Here is a 16924-nt window from a genome sequence, read left to right on the forward strand (position 1 = left end):
TGATATAATAATCCTTTTAACAACATATTCGAAATGACACTATGGGGAGTAAATAAGCCAAGGAAGGAAAAATTAAATATTCTTTTCTTATCAAGAATGGTCAATTAAGCTCTACCTTCAAAAAATAAATGTCTGTGTCTAGATAATTTGCGCAAGAATCACTCCTATTACTATTTCTGTTGCGAGCTCCTCAGGATGTATTTGGGGCGAAGATTAAGTTGCTTCAAGTAAGTTATTAAAATTATCAATTTATTACTCTTGATAAACTAGCGACCTCTAAGTAAGAAGTAAAGGTAAAAGCAGTCGTAAATGGATAGATTTTGAATTGTTTTTAAAAAACCTAAACCACGCTTTTGAAAAATCTGGTACTTTAAAAATGTTTATGGTTAAACAGCTATGTAAATTTAATAAAATAAAAATTAGACGTTTTTCAAAGTATATTTTAAATTGCGATTTTAATATTTTTTATATAAACGATTAAGTTATTTATCTAATAAAATTTAAGTTAAATGTAATCAGGTTCCGTATAACCTTTTACAAAGGAAAAGGAGAAGAGAAAAATATTATTATTTTGTTATACATTTTAAACGTAAAATATATAATAATTTATCTTTACCATACCTTATTCATACAAGTGCCCAAGAAAATTTAGCAGTGTAAGGTTAGAGAGAAGGCAGCTAGCCATCACCACCAACTCTTGGGGTACTCTTTTACCAACGAATAGTGGGATTGACCGTAACATTATAACGTCCCCACGGCTGAAAGAGCGAGCATGTTCGGTACGACCGGGATTCGAACCCGCGACCCTCAGATTACGAGTCAGTAGCAGAGGTACTCGTAAAATACTACAAAATTGAAGAAACTAGCAAAATGGGAAAGATATGCTCAACAAACGAAGACTTTTGCAGAATGTCTGCATTGAAGCATGATAATACGAGATAGTCTGTAGCTTTTACAATAAATTTGTTTGTTGAAGCTCATAGCTACATAATTAGTTATGCGTGCTTTGCTCACCACGGGTATCAAAACCTAGTTCCTAGTAGTGTAATTTCGTAGATTTGCTGTTGAAGGAGGGCTTTTGGGATAAAAATAATAGCATTACATGTTTTTTTGGTTAACTAAAACATATGAATAAATTTACTAAGTACATAAAAAGATCGCAACTGAATACGAACATAATTGCAGCTTTCATTTTGCTACTCTCTGAAACCTAGCATAGTGTACTGAATCTTGAAATCATCATCATTACGACATGAAAATGTAATTAGCAACAGCATGGATTTCGAACAGTCAACGATCTCAGAAAACTGTTAAAACAAAAAAGAGCATGTTGGCCAAGGAGGTCGTTCACTGCTACAAGTGGAACTGGCTAGAAGTACGTGTTATTTATTTTGCAGAATATATTAATCTATACATCTGATTTTTATTGTGAACTTTTTATATAGGTATGTACTAATTTCTGGCATAAAGTCCCACCTTGTGACATACATTACACTTGTCAATATAAAGGTCTGTCTTAAATATCCCATTTAATAACATTCATTATTTCTATTTAGTTGATAATTTATTGATATTAACTTATATTTCATTAGTAACAACTATGTTCCCATAACTAGCAGAAGATGGTGAATGATAGTTGAACTTTGTTATGCGAAACACCAGTATTCGCAACCTAATTTAGATTTCTAATTTCATTTCACATATTAAAAATCTGAAAGAACCGTATTCCTGCAATCGCGTAACATATATTTCTGTAGATTTATTTTATAATTAGGTATATTTTACCTTATCTGCCTTATTTACTTGTTTAGTAGCCTAGTTGTTGATTGAAAGATAATATAAGGTTATCTGTCGAAGTGCTTTGTTGTTTTTTATGTAAAACTTAATACAACTATTGTATATAAATTCAAAAGTTAATTTCATAATATTGGTAATAGACTGGACAAAGTATGAGCTTATCAGACTTTATATTTCTGTTCCAGTACCTATACTAGCTGAAAATCAGATTTAATCGTTGTTGGGCAGGAAAGGATGAACATACCTCGGTGATACCGACGTGAACGAATATAATTTGTAGGCCAGTTACTACCAAGGGTTCGTTGCTGGGGCAACCACAAAGACCTCTAACAGAACAATTATGAAACATCGTATATGTACAGCAGATATCAGTCAATAGCTAGAGTTACGCTGTGTGACTTTTATACATGGATTTATTGACATCTTTACTCTTAATAATTAAATAGATGCACATCACAGATTGAACTTTTAATTATAACACAGGTTCACCTCACCGTCTAAACGTTTAATAAAAAAAGTTCACCCCACAGTCTAATCGTATAATGAAAGCACAGGTTTACCTCACAGTCTCAACGTTTAATGATAACAAAGGTTCACCCCACAGTACGAACGTTTAATGATATACGGGCTCAACCCACAGCCTGAACTTCATAACTGGCACGAAACTGAACTTCTAAAACAAATCCTGTGATTTATGGGGATTTTATGTAATTCACGGTCTTCTGTTTCAAAGTTGATCCACCTGTGGTAGGTGATGGCACTAAAAAAAGCATAAAAGAAGATTAGCTTAAATCAAAGCGAATCACAGTGTTCACTGGAGCAAAAGAGCTTTGTTATAAAATTCCAGCTGTCTTCAGTTTGTTTATTTTCACGTTTATCTAAGAAGTTCTTTACGTGTTGATAATTTGATTGTAACGCACACCGTCAACTTTTTTTTTATAATTTGATAAACGTTGTCCTTCTAATTAATGTGAATAATTTAGAAAATCCAGATAGACATCTGAGGAGAAGAAATGAGTCTTCCCCTACTGATTACAAAGCATAGAATCGATGGTATCGGGGATCTTCCACTCTTAAGTGCATTTCGTAGTTATTGAGACTGCTAAACAGATCAGCGTGATGAGCACAACAAGGAACTGATGTCTGTGTTCAAGGTTCATATTTCTCTCTAAGGGACATAAAATACCCATAAACATAATCTGTTATTATTCCGGATAATACTTTCTCTGTGATCATCACAAAATATTTGTCCTTCTATCTTCGTACTTCAAATCATTACAACTATCCTAGTGACTTTTCCTCGTTCTACGAGTTTTCCAGAATTAATATTCAGAATAAACGCTGCTTTTCTGTTTTTGTATTTACAACTACTTTGATGTCTGACACAACCTCTAACTTCCTTTGCCCTAACTCTATGCTTCCGTTTAATACGACTTTCTATTTTATTGATACCAGAAGTCTGATTTTATACGCTTTATGTTCGATTCCTGAAGGCAGCACAGTCTCATTAAAGAACTTTGTTTCCTTTAGCTAGCACAGTTTCTTGATTTTATTTTATTTTTCACATTTCAGCCAGCAAAGATTCCATGTTAAATGTCCATCTCTCTTAGCTAGCATGGTTTCTCTATTTTATATGCATCTCTTAAGAGATGATATGCATCATCAAATATGATCCTGTGTCAGTATTGTTTCTCTGCGTTCTTATCCTACTGTCAGTATAGTTTTATCTTTTAGATTTGTCTTCAGTTCTCTATTTTACTTTCCAATCGTTTCTCTCTATTTTTATTATCGTTTCTTGCATCCAGCGTAATATTTTTGTTTTACATGCATTTCTTATAGTTAGAATAGTGTTTCTGCTTCATACTTTTGTTCTTCAGCTAGTACGATCTCTCTGTTTTTTTGTTCGTTTTTTTGTGAAAAGTACGAATTTTTGTTCATATCCCTTTCTTTCTTCACTTCTTCAGCAAGAACTTTTTTGACACTTCACACCAACTTTTGTTACAGTAGTTAACATTACTTTTTTCTCACTTTAACTTCTCATAACCAATATGACTTCGCTTTCGCGATTTATGTCGTTCTTTAAAATCGACATTCTCACGCTACTGCCCTTAATGTTTGTTTTATCTAACTATAAGCTTTTTTATTGTAAATAATCCGAGATATTTTAATTTATATATATTCTTATCTTCTTTTTGAAGTCTGTGTTTTGGTTTATACAGTTTCTTTGTGAGCTTCAAACAAATTATTCTTGGTACTGAAGTTTTCCATTTGTGTTAAAATATATTTTTACCTCTGTGTGTGTTTGTCAGCAAGATTTCTCGAAAACGGCTGAATGGATTTCGACAAAAGTTGTGGAATATGACTTAACTTAGACGTGATTAATTTTCGGATGGTAGGGATCACAACAAGATCACGGAAATGCAAATAATTACTATCTGTTAAATATAGTGATCGATTTTCCACAATTTTTGCAAAAAGGATCGGATTTTTATGAACATTAGAGGACATATGTAGAATTCTATTATTCATTGTCCTGCCAAAAGTGATCCGTGGTGTTGATAATGATGAAAATACGAACACATTTTCGTATTTTTTGAGAGCCGAATATGATCAACGGAGTATGCACTCTACTAAGTGCTCTTCTACTTTACTTTAAGTTTGATACTTCATGTTTTCAAATAGGTTAAACGACTTGGCTGGACTTCACTGGTCCAAATACAGACATTCATAACTTGGAATTACTAACAAGAGAGAAGGAAGCCATCAGCAATATCCATCATCTTAAACCAAATAACGCTACTGCATACTGTCACTTTTATAACGCATATGAAGTTGAAAGTGAAGAGCCTGTTCAGTAACACTACTAAATGAACCATGAACCATATGATCCACAGGTAAGCAAACTAACTCTAAGAGCACAATAAATTACATGTTATCTTCTGAGCTTCAATTTTTGTTTTAACTTTGCATTTACTCCCCGGATCCAAATAAGTTCGCGAGCTTTCCAGGAATACTATACACGTACACAGATATACATCTCATCTTTCAGCAAAATATAAACACTTTTTTAAAAAATAATAACTTCATCATATCTAAAATCAGCCTGTACATATTTCTAATACTATAATCTTATCTATTCATACATTTGCATTTTTGAAAAAATGGTACTGCTATCTTTCCACACTTTCTTCTGAAACGTGATCTTCTTTCTTCGTGATACGGTAGAGTGACAAGGCAGGCAATCAAAAAAAGGATTAGATGGTCATCAAACCCCTCGCTATCAAAAGACCGGATTAGGCAATAAAAATATCGCCAAGTAAAGATGTGAAGAGAAAAATTGGAGGTATACTACGTGGAATGACTCAAAAAAATAAGTGAACACAAAAATAATGTTTTAGTGTCTTGACTAGAGAATGACAAAAACCTGATAACCTAATGTAAGTGATCCAATATATGTTTCGCTCAGTGTTGAGAAACGAACGAGTATTTATTTTAAATTAGAGAGTCTCTTCAGAAAAGGCTGAATTTTAAATTGTCTTAAGTAGCGAAACAATTAAATTCAATGCATTTTATAACAATGATAATTTAATAGCTTTATCGAAACAACTCAAATCTCCAGCAGTCTAAACAGTCGCTATTTAGATAATTAATTTATATCTTGTATAAACATGGTCGTATATGAAATAAAACGTTGTATGGGAAAAATGAAATTACTTTCCTGTAACTTCAAGAATCGTCTCTGTGAATTTTTCATATATATACATCAATTTTAATTTAAGAACGAAAGTTTAAAATGAGAAATACTGAAAGACATTGACAATATTAACAAACCGGTTTTATATGTTGATCCGAATTTAGGCGCCACTGATCATTTTTATGCAGAGTTTAAGGCTGAGCTGAAAACTTTTGACTTCATAGAAATCAGAAAAAGTTTGAGTTGTTTTCCAGAAACATCATTTGTTGTGTAAGTTCAGTCATTTTCTAAAGGTTACCAGGACGCCACATAAATAATTATATTAAATAGATATACAAACGCAATTACTGTAATACAGACAATTAAGGCTGGCCTTTCACTCTTCACCTACCAAAGTTCAACCCATTACTGTGATTAAAATGTAACAGCGGCCAATAGTCACCGCCCTTTCTTTCTTTCATTGAGGTACAAAGCAGTACATGCACGTGCTGAAGATACTACAGTCTATTTCATCCCATTTTTCGTGTGGCCCACAGATCATCACGATCGGTGGAGATAAAATCGAAAAACATCAGTTCAGTTGAAGTTATGGCGAACAAATCTGCAAATATAGACAAAAATAATCTAAAGTAGTGTTGTTTATTAATTTATTCTAGATTCACGCGTAAAACTACACAGGGAATTACATCCGAATAGAAATCCATTAATTTGAACTGAAACACAACAGTAGGAGTTCTCAAATTTGTTTTTACTGCCCCATCCCCAAAGTAATAGCAAATTACTATATATATTTTAATATATGCTACTGCAATCTTTTCTGTTTTCTCCTCCAACCTTTTACAATAACCTTGTGAACCCTTTTTAAAGTCAGACTCCCATTTTCAGAAACACTAGATAAAATATGTAATTGTTTTTTGTATTAAGCACAAAGCTACACAATGGGCTATCTGTGCTCTGCCCACCACGGGTATCGAAACCCAGTTTTTAGCATTGTAAGTTCGCAGACATACCGCTGAGCCACTGGGGGGCTAAATATGTAATTACAATTGAATACCTAATTTACTAAAAGGAATTATTGTACTCTAACATCATCAATATTCATCATTTTCTAGGTACAAGAACAATGGTAAAAAGACGTTTGGAGAGCTACTTATTTGAAGCTGGCTCTTATTTCAAACAGAAACGTTCTCCACACATTTTTATATAAAGAAATTCTAAAATGAGCTGTATAAAGTTAGGAGTGTACCATAATGCTGCTACGAATCCAAAAATAACAAGAATTTTATAATGTCAGCGCTGCTCTTCTTGACTTGTCCAAGCCCATCTTTCATTACGACAACCCCTACTACGATATCTTTCTCTTTCACATGATCAGATCGGGCGTATCTCAAGACAGTTGGTATGGGTATTAAAAGTTTTATTACAATAAAGTAGAGAACAACGTTTCGACCTTGTTAGGTCATCTTCAGGTTAACAAGGAGAGTTTGCAATTGACCGATGCAGTGTGTGTCAGGTTATTAATTAGTAGAAACGCCTCCTACAATCCCGTACTCGTTTACACTCTCGTCCCTAAGACTTGGCAACGTTCAGTTGCAAACACTCTTTATTAACCTTAAGATGACCTAAGAAGGTCGAAACGTTGTTCTCTACTTTATTTTAATAAAAGTTTTAATACCCATACCAGTTGCCTTGAAATACATTATTACTTCAAGTGGGTTTCTAGTCATCACTAAACTGGATGTACGTAACTAAAACCCAAACAACTGTTTAAGTTTTATATTTCTCATTTTTAATCAGACCATAATTAATGACAAGATATACTATGAAAATAATGATTCATACTTTTTCTGTCTTACACTGTACTTCTTAAAACAGCTAAGGCTGTAATAATAATAAAAAACGTTTTACTTTAAAATACTTAAATATTTCTTCCACACAGAATTCAATGTGTGCGTATACATACAATAACACAGTTAAATTTTAGAGTTTGGGCTTTCGTATTTTATTTATTGTGTGAGAGAATACAAGTCAGAAGTTTCACAATCTAACTATAATATATTTAAATTTGTCACTTCCCTAATCATTCTTCTTTCTCAGTGTCAAACATTGCAGCTTCCGTATTTTGTTCTTATTTCAACACTCTCCTTATCAGTGCTCCCCAACGTTGAGCTCGAACGATCAGTTCCAATACAAATCCAGAAATACATTCTGTGGCAATAGTCAAGAAAATTCCGTTAAAAGATTTGCGTAATGACACTCAATGCATTAGGTGGATTTCTATATAAGAAGAATAGCGGATAGAATCCTAAGTTCATACAATGATTAGCTAGCACGCTATCAACACCCGCAACTGATAAAAAAAGAAAAAGCCATCTAACAAACACTCTACGGAATATACAAAATAAGCCAAATATTTTACAACTACTGAAGATGACTGCGTGCTAAAAATGAAATTTAAATGCAGTAAAATACGTCATGAATTCATTCATACCAAAAACTACCACGATATCAGTATTCCTTCTCTTAATAAAGTATGTACATAACAAATGAAAACACGTTTTTTTTTTGTCACGTGAAAGAGCGACTCTGTCAGTTTTTCTCGTATATTTAAACTCCTTTGGTTATAAAATTTTGTTGTGTACATATATGATTGACAATACAGAAACTACGAATATAAGACATTCTATTTATACAACTTATTCTCAGTAAATGTTTAAGCAGTATAAAATTGTTCAAGTGAATATTGAAACCGAAATAAAGTGTGGCTGAAAACGTTAGTTTCCATATTTCTTGCTTTACTGCAACAACTTAGATGAGGTTTTACATTTTAACAATTCATATAAAATTTTACTTCAGTATGGAGTACAGATAATTCGAGTGAATATACCAAGTGATCTTCTATGCTTAAAGTAAGACCTTTAATAAGGTAGTGAGTTATCCTCCATCATTCTTTTGAAAGAGCTCTTTTTAAGAGCATCTTTAGTGTCCGAAGTCACTTGAGAGGATGATATATTACATATGGTGAATGGGATTTGAGGCAGAGGTGAGTGAATTGGTTCATTTGGTCAATTCTTCTTCAAGGAATATATCAATAAATTAAGGTGAATGTTATCTTTTCAGGTTAAAAGTAAGACTAATTGCAATATTATAAAAAACGAACGTCGTAGGACCTGGTTCTATCACTGATTCTCATTTTTGCTCACAGAAGTCTTCCACTGTTGCCATATAAGGAAATGAGGAAGATCTATTTTCATATTTTCTTCAAGTTAGTATAAGCTTACTATACGGCTTCAGGTTGAAATATGGCTCATCTGTAAATGGATATTTCTTCAAACGTTGTTGGTTAATAGAACGTGTTTTACGCAGGCGAGCAGTGGTACACCCTGCTATAGATAATATGCATCCCATATACGCCGTCCCTGTGAATTCTGTTTCTTATACGCATACATTGACATTACGTTCAGTTAAGGCTACGATAATCTGACTGAAATTCAAAAGCTGTACCCTGCAATTGTGACTAGCTAGAATGGTTAAATAGCAGTGATTTGCTAGTGTCGTGTATGGTAGCCTGTTTTGTCCAGGTGTCTGACCAATATTACCGTTGGTTCGTTTGGATTTTTGCGCAAAGGTACTCGAGGACTATCTGCACTAGCTGTCACTAATTTTGAAGTGATAGACTAGAGTGAAGGTAGCTAGTCAACTAGTGGACTACTTTAATTAAATAGTGGGACTTGGCTGTGCTTTTTATTTTCCGCCAGTAAAGGGACGTAAACTACAGAACCTCTGATCCACAATCCATCACTCTAACCACTGCGCCATGGTTAGCCATGTACCATAAGTGTGAAAGTAGTTTCACGTTCTGTTAATTGGTATTTAAGACACTTAAGAGACATTTCGTAACAGCCTGTTGGGTGGATGGCTTCTATTTGTCCAGTTGATTGTCATAAAAATAAATCTAGAGGGTTCATAAATAACTTGAATAGTTTAAACCCTATGATTCACTTGAATGAGATAACTGAGGAAACATTGGATTAGAGGCTAAATGATAATTTTCAATCTGCATCATATGACTGACCACCAGATAACTAACTGTCCCAAGATTACAAACAAAATCATTAGGTCCAATTGTGATTCTCACGGCTAGCAAGAGAAGCGTAAACAAACAGGAAATATTAATCGCATATACATATTAGGGAGAAGTGCTTGTGATATAACAAGACCTTAGCCATAATCAGTTTATCATATTTCAGTTCTGATGTATGCGCCTTCAGCTGCTGTAGCCCTAATTACGTGTGGTATATTTTCTCCATGCTGGTGAATAATCTTCCTAACATGCAAAGCACGTGAAAATCAAGGGTAAACTTAGCTACCTGGCTAAGGAGAATTTAAATAATTATGTACATTTATAAAACCAGAGTTTGAAAGTGGTCGAATTCTGAATTTCAAGAAAGATATATTTTCAACAATGTAAAATATAATACAAATATATAATACAAGATGATATCACTGACTAAAAACGATTGAAGGAGGGGTAATGATTCGTTTGGAGTTGAATATTAAATTTAAAATATATTGTGTACACATTAATTTTCTATTAAACACAGAAACAGACCACATCTTGTCTTCATTTCATCGGCGTTTGAAGAATCTCACTTACTAAGAAGATACTGTTTCTCCAAAGAGAGATATGTTTTTCCAGTAACGCAAAGTTTACTACGTAAGGACTAATTTTATTATATGGCGAGTTAGATGCGCCTCGAAAGAAAACAAGGGACTGAACTGTCTGCATTAACTTTCATACTCTAAACTTTAGAATTATGTTCAACTCAGTATTGTTCGTCTCCCGTTCTCTTAAAACTGTTTTGTATTAAATAATATATTATACCAACAAAAGCTCTTCCCTCCCAGTAATGTTAACTTGAAATATTAAAGCTTGAAGACCTATGCAAGCTAAGACAATGCATTAAATTTATTAAGAGCTTCAGGTAAGATAACAAAACTCCTTGAAAACAAAGTTGAGAAAATAATACCTTGTCACTGTCTTAGGAAATTAAATTATAGGTTATCATGGAATGAAGCTACAACTTTTAAAGATATTATCAAAATGCAATTTTCCAAAGATTCAGGCTGTATATTTTAGGAAGATCATGCTGCAACTCCTCAAGATATTAAACCATAATTTCTTATGGGGAAATGCGACAGCTTCGTACAGAGTCAAACAGTAAAAGTCAAACTCTTTTAGGAAGGGGTTGAACTGCAGCTTCTCTGGAATCACGCTGCTTTTTATCTTTATTATCACAGAGTTGTATATTGACAATAAACATAACGTTTTCGCTGTTCAAAATTATTTTATGAACACTAACGTTATCCAGGCTGTGAAATTATGTTTTCTCAAACCGATACTCAACAGACAGCAAACATACGTACACTTAAACATCATCTCTTACTATTCAAAATCGTCATCAAAGTGAAAATATGAAAATAGTCTACATGTATGACCTTCTAAAGAATACAACTGGAATTTTATTTGGATATGTGTAAACCTATTTCACAGTAGACTTAACACAGTTTTTATATAAACATGATAATCATATGTACGATAAAACAGAGATAGAATTTTTGTAGTGTGTTTGTCCTGTCTTTGCCATATAGATATCACTATTAAAAAGGCTACCTCCTCTGAATTAGGCATACGGAAGGGCAATTATATAAACAATGTAGCAGTTATCCTGGCTGAAGTCTATACTCATAAACAAAACTACAGAAGGGAATGTTACAGATTACACAACGATTCAACAGATGTAATGAACTGAAATGTGTAAAGAAAACAAGAAATACAAAATAATGAAAGCCACACATTAATACATGATTTAATGAACTGAAATGTGTAAAGAAAACAAGAAATACAAAATAATGAAAGCCACACATTAATACATGATTTAATGAACTGAAATGTGTAAAGAAAACAAGAAATACAAAATAATGAAAGCCACACATTAATACATGATTTAATGAACTGAAATGTGTAAAGAAAACAAGAAATACAAAATAATGAAAGCCACACATTAATACATGATTTAATGAACTGAAATGTGTAAAGTACACAAAACGCTAAATAACTAAACTGGGAAAAGTAACTTACGTATAAGGCGTAATAATGAGTGTCTTAGATTGTGAAAAGTAAACAATGAGCATTTTTTAAATATTCTAACAAAATTTTTGATTAATTAAGATATTATAAATGAATCGAACAAAAATCAGTCAACTTGGCATAAACATGACTCTGTTAGGAAAATAGTTATCTCTTTTAGTTTATTGCAGTGTTAAATGAATGCCATTCACCGCGAACAAACAATAACGGAGTTCACTCCCTAGTTAACATAGAGGAACAGCCTTATCATAAGTAATATCACTTCTACTGATACACTTCTAGAAAGAGCAACGTTACACCAACTAAGTTAAATTACTCTTGAAATATATTAAATATATTGCTTCATACCTGATTTCAGTTAAATATATCGTACAGTCACTTATATTACTTTAAAGAATCATAGAATGGTTCGACTTGTTACAATTTGAAAGAGAAACGTGACTTAATAAAATAAAAACAAACTTTGTAGTAGAACAACTGTGTTGTATTAGGTGTTACAGATCTATACGAAAGAAAACTGTGGAAGAACACCTGTAGTGTCAGGTGTTATAATTCTGAAAAAAAGAAACTATGGATCAATAACTATCATCGCGTGTTTCAATTTTATAAAAAGAAAGTTGCGAAGGAACAACTGTACTATCGTGTTCTACAGTTTTGCAGTAAGAAAACTGTGGAAGAAGGTACTATGGTGTGTTACAGTTCTATAAAAAGTAATATGACCAGATCTGAGCAACTGGATTAGGATGTGTATTGCAAGATTCAAAGTAAAGGTAGTTACGGTAAAGTTGTACTATGATGTGTATTACAATTTTATAAGGAAAGGTAGCCAGAGTTTAAGGGACTTCACTAAGTCGTGTATAACAGTTTCAAAAGAAAAGGAGGCCATGATAGAGGAGAAACTATACTGTTATATATATTACAGGTTAATTAGAAAGCAGCCACGGTAAAGAAAATATACTGCGATATTTACTTCGGGTTAAATAAAAGGTAGTCATAGTAGAAAGTTATATTATTATTGCGCATAATATAGTTATACAATAAAATAAAAAGAACTGTAGATTTTTATGAAAAATATTCAAATAAATTTATAAGCAGCCAAGTTATTTCTTGAATAAGAACGATTAATAAATTCAGAATAATGCTTAAGCGAAGTGAATTTTTTTAATCTAAAAAAAACTTGTGTTTTTTTACACAACGATTACTTTATACGCAATTCTAAATATGAAGCCGTTTCCAGCTTCAAAATTACAATAAAATACACATAATTTATTGTACAGGATAAAATAAGTAAAAATCCGATGAGACTAGAAAATAGTCTCATACACTCTACGTGTTTTGATGTATATCAATTCGTTATCTTCAGGAGTTTAACGTTTTGCAAAATATAACCCTGATTCATACAATTACCAAAAGACCAATTTACATATTAAAGAATTTCGCGCCATCTACTGACAATATTTCCATAAATTCCATCATCCTTATTTAATAATTTAAATTTATTTTTTTTTACATTTAATTATCTCAATACATTCACGTATATTCACATTAAATAAATTTCCAGTTTGTGCTTAAATAACAATTTTTTTTTCCAATTGATTTACGTATTTAGTTTCAATAATATTTTTAACATTTCTTCATTCATTCTAAACTTTGAATTTCTTCTACTTTGTCCAATGTAATCTATTATACATTAACATGATTTTTTATATATACCAAATGTTTCCATACAATCAATTTTATTTTTAGTTATATTAACAACCTGGCCAACTTTGTTTACTTGTTGGTATGCCGGAAAAATATTTATGTGTTTTAAATTTTATTCATTATTTGACAAAAAAGTCTGGTATAAACGATAGTACCGAACATTCGTTTTTTACTTCTCACATTAAATGGTTTTAACTTAATATTTTATCCCTGTTTTTAGTTTTTTATCAGCTCTGTCAACAACAGTAAGATAAAAACCTTTTTATACAGCTATGTATTTAATTGTTAATATCATCTAGTTTAGTCCTGTAATAAAAAAACTATATAAATATCATATGAAGTATTAATATTTGAATTTATAATAATACCCAATATGTCCATGATACTATTAAATTTCTCTAAAACATGTCTTCGAAGGAAGACACAGAATTCAAAAAAGAAAAACACAGAGCTACACCCTCAGGTTTTCTCACGTAAAACTATTATTTTCATATACTATCAAATCAAAATCAGCAAACTTCCTCTTCTGTCATGTCTTACTGTCAACTGGAATAATTATGGTCTGAAAACTCATCAAACACAACATAAGGTAGCAACACTCGAAAACTAGGATTTCTAAATAACTATACAGCTTCTTCACTCACAACTATTATAACAGTTTTGAACTGGTTCAAACCAAAACATTACGCCCACTGTCATTCTAACCTCTTCTAACCGTCACGAGCCTCTTTGCCTAAAGTGAAATAGTTTCTAATATGCGATATACCTTATCTAACCATGCATACTGCGGATATTCATTTATTGAGCTACTTTTCGGTTGGTTTACTCCTGCTAAATGATTCTTTGAGTTTAGCATTACTTTAGTATTTACAAAAGAAACAAATCAGTTATTCGTTATTTTCAAAAAATTGTACACCTATAGCCAACTGCTGTAAACTATTCAACAATAATACAGCCATTAATAAACTATAAAACATAGTATAGGTGTAATAAACAGCTGTAAAATACATAATATAATGATTTAAAAACTGTAAGCACAATATGCTTATAGCCAGCGCCTGCAAGATTCATAGTAATATTAGCCGTTGATAAACTATCAAATACAGTACAGGTAAAATAAAGACCAATAAACTACTTAATACTATAGTCACTTATAAACTGTGAAACATGGTGCACCTTTAAGAAGTAGCTATAAAATATGTAATAATACAAATAGTTAAAACCAGCAAAACACCACAAACCTGTTTTATAATCAACAGTTGTAAATAGTATAATAATTATTCCATGTATAAACTATAAAACAGTAAATCTATAACCAAAAGGTACTAAATATGCAATAATAAAAGTGTAAAATATAATCTACTTATTTGTGCACCAAATGTATGTTAAGTAATAATACGACTAATTAGAACTTGTGCAACAAAAATGCCCGTATCAGTTACAGTTGTAAAGTACATAACATATTTATATAATTATTTATAAACGGTTATAACATAATACACCAAGAATTCACTGCACAACAAAGCTTTTGCTTCTTGATTATTGTTGGATGTTCCTTATAGATTTTTGACTGCTGATCACGAAAATCACATCCAAATTTATTTATGTTGAACTTAATAGCGTATTAGAAACATAAAAGCAATTAAATATGTTATTGCCGGTAAATAGTTCACTGTCTATTTCTCAGAGTTCCTACGTGATGAAGCAAAACCAAAACTATATTTGTGCATACCCACCAAGTACCTACCACAATCAGCAAACACTTTTCAGGAAGCAAAACTTTTCAAAAAAATTGTTGTGCAGTGGAATCAGTTACAAACTAACTAATTACACAGCAATTTAGAAACAACAATATATACTATACCTAAAACCAACAATTACAAACTAAGTAATAACATAATTTAAAAACTGTAGAGCACAGTACGCCTACTCTAAGGACCTGTAACCTAAGTGCTAAAATAACTATTTACAAATTGCAAAACACACCTATAACCAACAGCTACAAATTAAGTAAAAACACAGCAATTTAGTAAAACACAGTACAACAGCAACCAGTAACTATAAGCTGGCATAATATTATAACCTAAAAACACGATAACTGCCAGTTGTAAAATTCGTAAAATTACAGCCGCTTAAAAATGTTTAACATTAATATTTCGCGATGGTAAATGAATAATACACTATACAGTCTACGAAATAGAAGATACGAAAAACGTCACAATGTTTGATAACTAATATAACTTTTAACTACGTAAATGTTCCTGAGATAACACATACAATACATATGTGAATCATAATAATAGTGTGACAACTAATTAAATACTCTTGAAATACATAATAACAACTATAAGCTTAGTCTTAGTTTTTGTTTATATCATTACTTGTCATTTGGGACAATATGGCAAAGTTCACCTATGTGGAACTAAAATATATTGTACTTACCATCAGTCGTAGAGGGTGAGATCCTGGCTAACACCAGGAGGAGACAGACTACCTCAGCAACCCTGGTCGGAAACATGAGGTGAATGCAGAAACCTCGGAATATACCTAAAATTAATACAAAAAATACAAACTATACTGGCCTGAAAGGTATAGTCTTCTTAACCAATGGTAACCAGTGAAACGGTGGCAGCTGAAAAAACAGGTGAGGTTATCTATTGAACGTGCCACAGCAGATACATCAAGTGTTGTAATTCTCATCCACGGAATTAATAGCAACTGTGAGCACTGCTTGTGTATTCTTATTATCATAGGTTCAGGGAAAATTATTTACACGACATTATCCTAATACAGGCAAAACTGGATTACTCGGCTTAACATTAAAGATATTGGGTAAGGTACCTTTTGCTTTATTATATATGAAAATATCTATATACCTGTACCCTGTCTTAACTATAGAAACGTTTATCTTAACGAGTACATTCTTCTCAAGATACCACAATTAAACTACTCAAAAACATGGAATTTTTCCATGGAAGGTGGAAAGCTAAATGCAACTTCACATCACACGTTCACTACTTTTGTAAGTTACCGAATTATTCTTCCACTTCATATTTCCCCAAAATTTTTGCTACTAGTCGAACTCATATTTCTGTACTGTTTTTGCAATTTGGAAGTTGTAAAAGTGTATTTCACACTACTGTGTCACGAACGTTATCTAACTTTCAGTTCTTCTATGCGAGTTTCTGTATAGTGTCAAATGAATCATCACACAGCAGAAACACATCATAAGCTAGACTTCTGGTTATTGGTAAAAGTCGCCAGCCTCCATAACAGTCTCTTCGTAGCAAAACAGTAAGGATACTGAACAAACTGTTACTCATAGACCCCAATTCCAAAAAGCTTCAATTGCGCCTGCGCAGTGTCAACACTTATGCATGTGCTTCGGCGAGACAAAGTCGGAAATGCTTTACTCTGTATTGGTACCTCCTCTCGTGTATTCTCGCGGGAATAACTGATCACGTGACATATTCAGAGCCAATAATACCTAAGCACCAGTCGCCATGACAACATTTGACAAAGCCGCAGTCAAGGTTTGCGTGTCCAATAGTACACACACTCAGCAAGTACAAGGTAAG

The 16924-nt window shown here is 32.4% G+C and overlaps 1 protein-coding gene across 7 annotated transcripts in view; it reads right to left on the reverse strand.

Annotated features, from left to right (window-relative positions):
- LOC143244803 (tyrosine-protein phosphatase Lar-like) overlaps positions 1-16924 on the reverse strand; it is a 313630-nt gene that overhangs the window by 169738 nt on the left and 126968 nt on the right. For all 7 annotated transcript variants that reach the window (XM_076490151.1, XM_076490154.1, XM_076490153.1 and 4 more), the window contains exon 2: positions 15789-15893. In XM_076490151.1, the coding sequence (XP_076346266.1) occupies positions 15789-15864 (76 nt within the window). In that variant the 5' untranslated portion in view covers positions 15865-15893. The remainder of the gene's footprint in view (positions 1-15788; positions 15894-16924) is intronic.

This window comes from Tachypleus tridentatus, chromosome 2 (assembly GCF_004210375.1).
Source record: "Tachypleus tridentatus isolate NWPU-2018 chromosome 2, ASM421037v1, whole genome shotgun sequence".
Classification (NCBI taxonomy): Eukaryota; Metazoa; Arthropoda; class Merostomata; order Xiphosura; family Limulidae; genus Tachypleus; species Tachypleus tridentatus.